General features: G+C 36.1%; 1 protein-coding gene across 1 annotated transcript; it reads left to right on the top strand.

Moving 5' to 3' along the window:
• The first annotated feature begins 59 nt into the window (after positions 1-59).
• Positions 60-1,030, top strand: PBX3 (pre-B-cell leukemia homeobox 3). Its single transcript, XM_008569974.1, has 2 exons — positions 60-266; positions 880-1,030. The coding sequence occupies exons 1-2, from the start codon at positions 67-69 to the stop codon at positions 1,028-1,030; spliced, it is 351 nt and encodes a 116-aa protein (XP_008568196.1). The 5' UTR covers positions 60-66.
• The last annotated feature ends 10,092 nt before the right edge of the window (positions 1,031-11,122 follow it).

Here is an 11,122-nt window from a genome sequence, read left to right as displayed (position 1 = left end):
CGCCGCCGCCGCCGCCGCCTCAGCCTTCGCCTCAGCCGCCGCCCGCTCCCGCCCGCGCGCGGCGGGATGGACGATCAATCCAGGATGCTGCAGACTCTGGCCGGGGTGAACCTGGCCGGCCACTCGGTACAGGGGGGCATGGCCCTGCCGCCTCCCCCGCACGGCCACGAAGGGGCGGACGGCGACGGCAGGAAGCAGGACATCGGCGACATCCTCCACCAGATCATGACCATCACCGACCAGAGCTTGGACGAGGCGCAAGCAAAGTTGGTGTCGTCTCATTAAGCATCTTTTGTGTGTGTGCGGGAGCCGGGCCCGCGGCCGAGTCTGGGCCCGGGTTGGCGCCCGGGGCAGGGGCCTCAGCCCCGGGCGGGGAACTTTCTCTGAAAACCGGCTGCCCGCCCGGGCCTCGGGGGGACTTGCCCGCACCCCCGACGCAGGTGGGAGTCGGCAAAGTTGCTCTGTGGGCTCGGACGGACTTGGTGCCGCGCGGGTCTTGTGGCTTCCTTTTCTCCCCGTCCGGCTCTCTCGCAGCCCGGCCCCCTCTCACGGGTTTAAAGCTCCCGCCCGGTCCCCCCGTGCGCGCCGCCCCGGCCGGGCCCCGNCGAGCAAGGCTCCCCGCGCGGGTCCGCGCCTGCGGTCGCCGAGGCTGCTGCCTGCCGGGCAGATGGGTCGCGTTTCTCTCGGGCTGTAGAATTCGCCGCCGGAGCTTGGCGGCTCTTGCGAATGTCAACTTGAGTTTTTGTTGACTTCCCATGGTTCAAAAGAGCTTTCCAAAATAGGGGGCCGGAATTAAATCTTGGGTCTAACTTAAAGGAAGGCGCCATATTATTCCATAGGTGATGCTAATACCTTTGTGTTTTGCTATTTGTTTTTTAGGAAACATGCCCTGAACTGTCACCGAATGAAACCCGCGCTCTTCAGCGTCCTGTGTGAGATCAAAGAGAAAACAGGTAAGACGCTGCGCCCCGCAGTGGGCCTGGAGACCCTCGAGGTGGGGTCGGAGCTACTCCTTCGACTCTCCAGTTGAGAGCTGCTGCTTTTGGGCACCGCCATCTTTGATCATTCTCTTCTTCCCACGTCCTGATCTTGGGAAAAAACTGTAATAAATCTGGACTTGCTTTCTCAGTTCCGCTCCTGGTGTAAAATGAAGTGTATGTGCGGACGGGGCTGGTCGCTGTCCCAAGGCGGCTGCCCTTGGCTGCAGGCGGGGAGGGGTCCCGAAGCACCAGCTGCTCTCTCCTTTCGCTTTACGTGTGCCAGTTTTTAAAAGGAGCCAACGGGAGACTGGATGCCAGGGACCGAGGACCCGGGAGAAGCATCGTCCGAACTTTGTTTTACTTAGACAGCCTTAAGCTTCAGTTCCGCATATAGAAGAATAGATGCGATTGAACAGACCCCAATAGCACGTTTAAATTAGTGTTTTAGGTGGGAAGACTTCTTTTAAGAATCGAGGAACGGTGATGATGTGTTTAGGCATATACAGTTTATTACGTCTCTTCATATTTTTATTAAGTTTCATATTTTGAAGTAATTACACTTGTAACTGTGCTTCATATATAAAGTAGAAAAAGGTCCACAGATGCAGGTTAAACAATTCTGAAGTGTTTAAGGCAGGGAATATATAAGGCAGGTTTTACAGAAGCGCTGGAATGAAAACTACAGGTACATACTAGGCAAATTTTTGGCAATTAATTTCAATTTAACTTTTTTTTAATTGGGCATATTTTAGTCTTGAGGTGCTAGTAATGGCTCAAGTGGAAGTAGAGATTAGACATTTAAATGTTATAGTTCGTGTTTGGCATTATCATTATCAAATGCATTAAATAAGCTTTACTTTTTTTTGCTGTATGTTGAATATATGGTATTTAAAAGCTGCTATTTTTGAAGTTGAGGCAAATGAGAAAAAGTTAAAATACAGGATATAACAATAGCCAAGTGAAACTCTTTAAAAGGTTAAATGTGGTTGTGTTTAAGTTGAGTGTACAAATAATAGGGCACTGCATATAATTGTTAGGTTGATAGGAGAGTTGCCCTCCTTTTAACCAGATTTTTTACTCTGCAATACTATTCTGATCCTAAAAGTAACCAGAAAAAGGTGGTGGGTTATTGCTGTCTAATAAATATATGTACTAAACCATAATTACCAGCAAATATTAAGAGAGCCTAAAAAGTACTTTTGCTCCTTTTCATTCACATATATGGATGGTTTCTTAATGTTGAGGGATTTTTTAAAAGATGCCTTTTACATTTTGGAAACCACAGGCATTTTAAATTACTAACTTTTATTTTGTGCTGATTTTTAGCTACCTTTAGAAAGCGTTGTGGCTTAAAACAGTAGATTGTTTTTATCAGGCTGTGAAATAAGACACCCAGCATTAAGTCTTGAAGATTCTTAGTTTTAGAAGCCTAAAACTGTATAATTTTCAGTAAATTATGTTGTTTAATGTCTAAGGGTTTTCTTGCTATCAGGGCTCCACTTCAGTTTCTGCTGACATCTAAAGCACTGGGGTATTGACTGTGTTGTGAATATTAAGATTGATTCAACTTTATACAACATTATATTACTAGGGAGAGGGGATTGATACTCATCTCCTTTCATCCCCTTCTCATGACTTTTTTTTTTTTTTAAGTTTGGCCTAGCCAGCTTGAGAACCAAATCCAGTAAACTGCTTTTCATGTTTAGACATTTAGCAGCAGACAGGATTCAATTAGGAAGCATAAGTTCTCCAGTTGCTTATTTGCACAGGACTTAGTTACACCATTCTGAAAGGAAAGTATAGTCAACTACATGTCAAAGGTGAGTTACGAAAAAGAAACAAGTCTTTTCAGAGTCTGGGATTACTGGCAGGGAGAGCTTTGATAGGACTATTGCTGTTTGAGAAGTAAGAGGTAGCTGACAAAATACATTTTTGTGTTTTGAAAATTGTTTCAGGGGCTTTTCAGTGATAACTTGTAAATTAAATCCTCATTTTGTGCTTTGGCCAGTGAATCCAAGTTTGCACGTTATCTCTTTTGTAAAAAGTCAACAGCCGACAAAGAGTAAAGGCGGCTGTCTGGGCAGGAGGCATCTTCCTGCCAGCCTCTCTAAACTGGAGAGGGATGTGATTTAACTACTGAGTGATTGATGGGAGTGAAGCTCTTTTTCTCCTCCTTTCTCCCCTACTACCCATAGCTCCACCTCACCCTCCAAAACTGGTCTTAGAATGAGACAGGAACACTGGACGCAGAATCCTCAATTTGAAATAAAACAGCTTTGTAGACAGACATGAGTGTTACCAAAGCAAAGAAAGCAGGGCAGCAAATTCCAGGCACCACCCCCCCATCTGCTTCCTAGTCATGCTTTGGAGACATAAACTTATAAAATAATCATTGTAGAGTATATATTTTTTGCATAGTGCTTTTTCTTTAAGTCATTTTACTTAGTCTAATGATGTGCTACCCAAAGATTAATTCTTTATAATCTAGAGAAAGTTTACCTAGTCATTTCTGGATAGAAATCAGGAATATTATGTGCTGACTCTATTCTGCATAATGGAGGGGTAGAGAGGGTTGATGAGTGTAGGGGTTGGGGGTGACCTGTCACTTCAGTGGATAATGTCATTTCAGTTGTGCTTTTCTTCTAAAATAAGACAAAATTATTTTTAAAAATTCCACGTGTTTGTAGATCTGCCAGTAGATTTTGAGGTTTCAGATCAGGCAGTGAATACTGCCAGTTCTGATGCACAAGAGGGATTTAGTTTCGAAAACATCTTTTTTTACTCCCTACTATATATGAAAAGGCATTTTTCACTTCTGACAGATAAATGGGTAATCTACTACAATTATATTATTTTCTTGTTCATAGGTAAGGAAAAGTATACTTTTTAAATATAAGATGCCTGCTTTTTCTTGAAAAATGTATTCTTTTGTAAAACTTATCATATAGTTATTTTGGGGCAGAAATGTCTCTCATTGTTGAGTTGTGATATTTATGCATTTTGAAAGCAAACTGAAAAGTTATAGGCTTTAAAATCAAGATATTTGTCCACTTTAAACTAAGTAAGCAACCAGAGAGATAATTGTTGATATGTTAAGATTTTTCTCCTGCTTTTTAAAGCCATATTCTACTGTCTATCTTTTGTTAAATATCCCTGATGACAGGAGATTTGCTCATCCACATACTTTTTTGGGTGTGTTTCCTCACCTCTTTTTGACCACTTTAATCTTGATTTTTGAGGTGTTTTCTTTTATAAAGATTCCATCTTCACAAATCTGCCTTTTTCTCCAAAGCTCTTAATTATGAAAGTTTGAATGAAGGAAATGGTTCTTTTCAAGAAAATTAATTTTTTTAATGAAAATCCAATATTTTAGTGTATAATCTGAATCATATTATTGTGAGACAATGTTGTAGATTAAAAAAAATCAACACAACCTTTTCGTTTTTATAACGTAGGTTAAAATACTCCATGTTGATGGCTGCCAACCAAACTCTGATTTATTGCCACCACAAACCCTAAATAGCATTCATTTACTAGTAATGTCTAATGGCATACATGATGGTTTGCCAGATTTGTAGCCTTTGTGAGGCTTATAAGCAGGACTGACTTGGGAAGATCATAAAACTTAATGAACTTCTCTACTGCAGGAGGTGTCCGCAGGGGGAGAGAAAGGCCTGCTTGGCTGGGTTGGGCTGTTTGAAGTATTTTTTATGTTTAAGGAGAAGAAGAAAATGACTTAAAAATTCTTAACTTTTAAAGGAACCCTCCCTGAAAAGGAATTTTAGATATCAAAACTAGATCAAGAATATAGCTTGCAAGTGAGTTTTTATGTGCATTTAATATATGATCTGAGATTAAGCCTTTTATCTTTATTCCTGTAAGTGCGACTGGCTTTCAAAGGGACAGTGTAGTACTCTCAGTCAACACCTCTCTGTTTAATTCTGATCTTAAAAAGGTTTAGAGACTAACTGCAATCTTCTTTTTCTGGTCTGTTTTCTCTTTTTAAGGCTTTGGTATAAAAATTTGTTGCATTTTTTTTTTATACAGTGCTGTGTAATTCTTTTAATTTTCAGTGTATAAAAACCAAATCTTTCATTAAGTGCAAATTTAGCAAGAAAGGTAAAAATTGTTATATATGATTCTAAATGTTATTGTATATATTGCATGTTCTTTTAAGTTGCTCTTGCTCTATTTCGCTATAATAACATCATTTGTTCCAAAGTTTTAAAAACAAATGCATTATTCCATACATGATTTATTTTTGTGTTTTAATGAACTTATTTTCTACTTTTTAAAAACTTTTTATTATGGGCAACTTCAAACATAAATACATGTAGAAAGAAGAGAATCTTGAACCCCTCATGAACTCGTTGCCTACCTTCAGCAATTAGCAACAATTGACCAATTTTGTTTTCTTTGTAACTCGCACCCTCCCAAAATTATTTTGAAGCAAAATTTAATAGACCTTTAACATTTGCAATTTCATATCAATTTTAGACAGACATTATGGTCTGTTTACATTGGAAATATTAAATGATTAACAGGAAAAATATACAAAGTCAATATATCTTGGAAATGTCAAAAATTATATTGCTTTATCAATATATTTTCCTTAGACCAATTTAAGAATATTTCATAAAATTTTTTCTATGTTTATAGATTTGTATATATTACTGGAGTTTTTGTAGGAGGTTTTGAGGGAGGATGTAAAAGAATGGTTTTTTCAAACTTTCTTTACTCCTCCTTTCCTATCCTTATAAAATAATACATGAAATATATTTGTAAAATCCTGGAAAAAAATCTCACTGACAACCTGATGTAGAACTTAATGACGTAAAGTATCATGTAGATATTTTCTTTAAAATGTAGGGCCGTTTCCAACCCTGTTACTTTTTTTTTTGCCTTCCCAGTAAAAATATATTAAACTCTCTTTTCAATACTAACTTGATTTTGGCAAGTAATTCTTTGGTGCCTCTGTTTTAGTGAACCTCATTTTATTGCAGATTTGTGTAGTTTTGGTATTTTATTTGGGGCTTACTTAGTGATTTCATTATATCATTTACATAATTTTATTTCAAATAGAATTATACTAATACATTGGCAAAGGAGGTCGCAGCATGCCCCAAAGAATACACTGGTTCATCAGCTTTCATAAAATATACCCGTGTACATTTTTCATACTATGATGCTTTTCTTTTTAATTAATTTTGCTCGTACTTTAGATTTCTATTTATAAATTTTGTAAAAGGCTCTTTCTAATGCGGATTTAAATTAACATCTTATTTGGATTATTTGTGTTTTAATATTTCATGGTGGCACGTATAGGATGGAGTTACATTGTATAAGGTGGGGCTATAAGTATTGAAACTGCAATTTATGAACCACACCCTAAGTTAGTCATCACTTTATTTTATACTCATATAATGAGGTATCTATTCAGAATAAATACTTAACACATCAAGTTAAATAAGGATTTAGACTACTTTCCCCCATTCATGTATGTATGAACATCTTTAGATATTTATTAGTTAAATATTGACACTGTGAGAATAATGTTTTATTTGTTGTCTCAGCAGGCTTGTGTTTTAGCAATTTATCAGTGTGATCAGCATGATTTAGGTAGTAACTGACTAACAAAGCTTGCACATTACCCTCCCCACCATGTTGACCTTTTCAAGCATGTGCTCTACTTCAGTAGACCATTTGAGTCTCTAAGTATGAAGAGAGAAAATAATTTACATCACTATGTAATATAAATTGGTCAAAGTTTTTCAGACCTGGCTGTCATAGATTTTTTACAAAGTTATAGAAGTTTATCAAACAAACAAATTGCTATCATATCTAGGTGATAGTTCTATTTAGGAAATAAATTATTAGGTAATACATGAATGAGCTCCTGAAAAAATATATCATCTTTATATGCCTTCAGACACAGAACATATTAGAAAATAAATTTCATTAATCTTTAACACTTTATTCTAATTATCCCCTTTTTAGGTCGAATTGCAACCAAAATCTCTTCTTTACTATTTTTTTCATAGATATTTTCTGTAAATATAGTGTATTTGTAGTTTTTAATGGTAACTGTAGTTTGTTTTGGCACTAAATTTGAATGTATATCTATCAAAAAAAGTTGGTCTGATAGAATCTGTTAAATTGAATTGGCATAGCATTTTTTTGTTGACTGACTATACATGATAGTAACAGATTAGTACTGAAAATGATTAAAAGTAATTATGGATAAAAATAATTGTTAAAAGTTTTGTGCTTATTGTTTTTCTTTAATTTAAGTGCTTTAAAATGTTAAGCTGTTTTCAACAATAACCCTTTTTGTGTGATCATATTAATGAGGACTTGGTATACAATGTAATCCTTTTAATGCTGATGACTCCTCACACTGTTTGAACCATTATTTGGGAGACTCAACATATGTTATAGCAAATGATTTTTTTGTTTGTTTTGTTTTATGTGATACATCAGTTTTCAAAGCATATTTCCTAGGCATCAGAGTCCAGCAGGTGGCTTTTTACATTAAAAAATTCATAAATTTTAACATCCCATAAAATTTTACTTCAAATTCAAATTAACTAATTGAGAATGTCAACATTTCCACTGTCTCTATATTAACATTTATAATAGAACCAATGGTTTCATATAGAAATTATCTGCAACATAATCTAAATTAAGATTCTAAACAGGCATTACAGATGCTGGTAACTTTGGCAATTATCATTTTTGTTTGGTGAACAGTAGTAAAACAGTGTGCGGTAAAAATGTTTAGAGAGAGAGGATAAATAAATTGAACAGTTTTGCAATGCAAAGTGGTTTGTGGTGTTTTTGAGGATTTCTTGGCTCTCTCTTAACTGCTATTGTGAGCCTGGAGCAGATTTCCCCATTGCTAATGCCCTAGAAGTATTAATTCACTTTGATATGCTAATTAGAGGGCATTATGCAAGAAATGAGATTAAGTGGCAGCATGAAGCCATTTGCCTGTCAGTAAATTGAGAGCTTTAGCATCAGGAGGAGCTTTGTTTTTTTTTTTTTTTGAAGTTTCTCTTGGTTTTGCATATAAATAAAATTGATTGAAAGGTCTAGAGAAGCTTCTAGAACATTGGTGGATTCTTTTTTCCCCCTCCTATGATTATTTAAATATAATGTTACTGAATTTTTCTGAATATTAATTGACCTATTTGGAGATACCAAATATGAAGTTTTCATTCATTTCTCTCAATTTATGAACATATACTAAGAGTTTTGTGTCATCTCCTATGATTATTTAAATATAATGTTACTGAATTTTTCTGAATATTAATTGACCTATTTGGATATACCAAATATGAAGTTTTCATTCATTTCTCTCAATTTATGAACATATACTAAGAGTTTTGTGTCATCTAGTCTTAGACATAATTTCACAATTTCAGCAACATGGCTAGTGAACTGTTATCATTTACCTCTTCAGAAGTGTATACTTGTGTGTGTGGGCTTGTGCACCAATGTCATCAGTAAACTGGACTTCACGAGGATATTTTCTTCGCTAGGGAAAGTAGGAAGTTGTTGAATTGGGCTTCGGGAAACTATATTAAATGAGCATTAAGATTCTGATGTGAGTCCATAGAAGGTGGAACAATTAGAATTAGTGTTTAAACTCTACTCTTTATACAACCTGTGGAATTTATATTTCAGTATATATCTGATATGTAAGATTACTGTATTATTTGATTTTCATGTTGAAGATAGAGTTTCATACTTGATTCTGATTTTGCTGACTTGTGGTTTAAGCCAAGCCTTTGAATTTTTCTCTATAAAGCTACTTTGTGGGGAAATGCATAAATGAATTCTAGGTTAGGTGTCGGGGAAGATGAGGAGGACAGAACTTCCCTGGCCTATGAAAAGATTAAGGTTTCCTAAACATGGAACTTCTACATAAACCATGAATGGAGGTAGAATCGCAAAACCCTGGCCTATCTACAATCGCTGGGTACGTTTAGATGGGAGAGGGTTTGCGTAAGGCATTTGTAATGGGGCTTAGTTCTAGTGTTTGAATTCCACCACTGTAGCTGTGACTCTAGACCCAATAAACCATAACTTCTCTTCAGAGCCATATGGATTATTTAGTCACCACAGCTGCCATCCTTGCACACTACCCACGCTGGCATCTCCTCGGTATGCTTGTGTGGTGCCCGTTAATGTTAATGGAAGTTAGGAATGTGCATACAGAGAGGAGATGAGTCTCTCCTGAGACAAAAGTCCTGATTACATTTCTCTGTGAAGAGGACTTAGTGTACCTACATATTAGCTGCCTCTCTAAATGAAATACTTGGTTACTTCAAATTCTCATTCCCTTCTCAGACTCCCTGAACTAGTTAAATCAACGAATCTTCATTAGTCTCTGATTACTTGCAAAATTTCATTTAAAACATATGAAGTTATTTTTGATTGAAATGGGAACAAAAAGCTTTTGAAACTGCATATTATTATTTAAACAAAAGGTTCCCACACAGGCTTTCAGATGTACTAAGACTTGCAAATAAAATTTTATAGAGAAGTTACTGGGAAGGACTTATGAAATACTTGAATGGCATTTGATGGGGAGAAATTGCTATGTTAAGGGGAAAAAAATATATATATATATACGTGAAATGGCAAGCTTATATGTGTACCGTATCTTTACTATCCAGTGTCCTCAAATGAGGAGGAATTGACTTAGGTGGTCTCATAAGTTTTGTTTTTCTTTCTTTTCTCCCCCACTTTTCTTAAAAAAAAAAAATGCGGATGAAGGTAGTTGGAATTCATAGTCAGATATATCATTTTCAACTTGGAATAGGAACTAGAGCAGGAAATTGATTTTATATTTATTATGAAAGCAAGAACTCTGCCACCAACTGACAGCCATCCATGTTTTAGTTTTGTGATAATTGTTCACAGGCTTTACTCTGCAGTTGGTCCAGATTATTTATAATGTTGATTGGAAGTATTGGTCCATTAAAAGGTATAGGTATAATGAATATCTTTAATTAAACCAAGTAATATTGGAATATCTTATTTTTCTTTTATGTTGGATCTTGGGTCTAGGATTAACTGTCAGTACTGGTAAGAACAAGTTACAGTAGATTGTGCAATGATTTTTCTGGCTTTGTGGATATATTTATTACCATTTTTGAACAAATTATACTAACATGAAAAGTTGTGTTTGAAATGATTGTGTGCTAGATAAGGTGATACATTACAGGAATGGTTGGGTTTATGGAGCTTTATGTAGAGGTTTTCTAGAAATTATAGCACAGGGCTGTCACTATAAAACCCAGTAATACAGTTGGTAATAACATACAGTGAAGATATTTTTAGATTTTCACTTGTTATTCAAATATGTGGGAACCCTCCAGTTTTTCTCATCATATTTCTTTGTTGGAATCAGTAGAGAAAAAAATGAAGGAAATTCTTTAACTGTGTACGGGGTGTGGGTATTTGACTTGTCTGAATTTTCTCTTGCTCACCACTTAGAGCAGTGATGTAATATTGAGGAAATCCTTAGGAACTTGTTGGCTTCGTGGTTCTTGACCTTTTGACTGTGGTCAAGTACAGAAACTGAATGCCTGAAAATGAAATGATGGACCCTACAAACATAAATTCTGTTCTGCCAATGCATTACATGAATTAATTTTGATTTACCTGAATTTATGGCATTTTGTGCTCAATAAAGGAAATATTTTTTACTTTCAGTGTAATCGGTCTAATAATATTATAGTTTCTTTTTTTTAATGTTATAGTTTCTAATATTAAACCAATTCCTATTTTTGACTGATTGTCATTATGGCTGCTTTTTGATTACTATGATTATATCACTTTTAAATTGTTAATATTTTATAAAATATTGGCTTGATATCTGATAGTGTTTTCTAGACCTAAACTGTAATCAGTGGTGCTTTGCTCTAACTTGAAAATTAGGAGTTTAGAGTTTATATTTAGCTGACTGTTATTTAGTGAGTGAATGATTTTAGAAATATAAACATTTTATCTAATATAATAAAGATGCTGTCAACCATTGTAAATGTGGAGAAAGGATAAGTTGTTCCCGTGAGTTTTAACTTTTAGTTTTAAATGTTAGAATGATGGCCAAGCGAGGGCCTGGCTGGTTAGCT

This window comes from Galeopterus variegatus, unplaced genomic scaffold, assembly GCF_000696425.1.
Source record: "Galeopterus variegatus unplaced genomic scaffold, G_variegatus-3.0.2 Scaffold549, whole genome shotgun sequence".
Lineage (NCBI taxonomy): Eukaryota > Metazoa > Chordata > Mammalia > Dermoptera > Cynocephalidae > Galeopterus > Galeopterus variegatus.
This window is presented reverse-complemented; position numbering and strand designations above follow the sequence as displayed.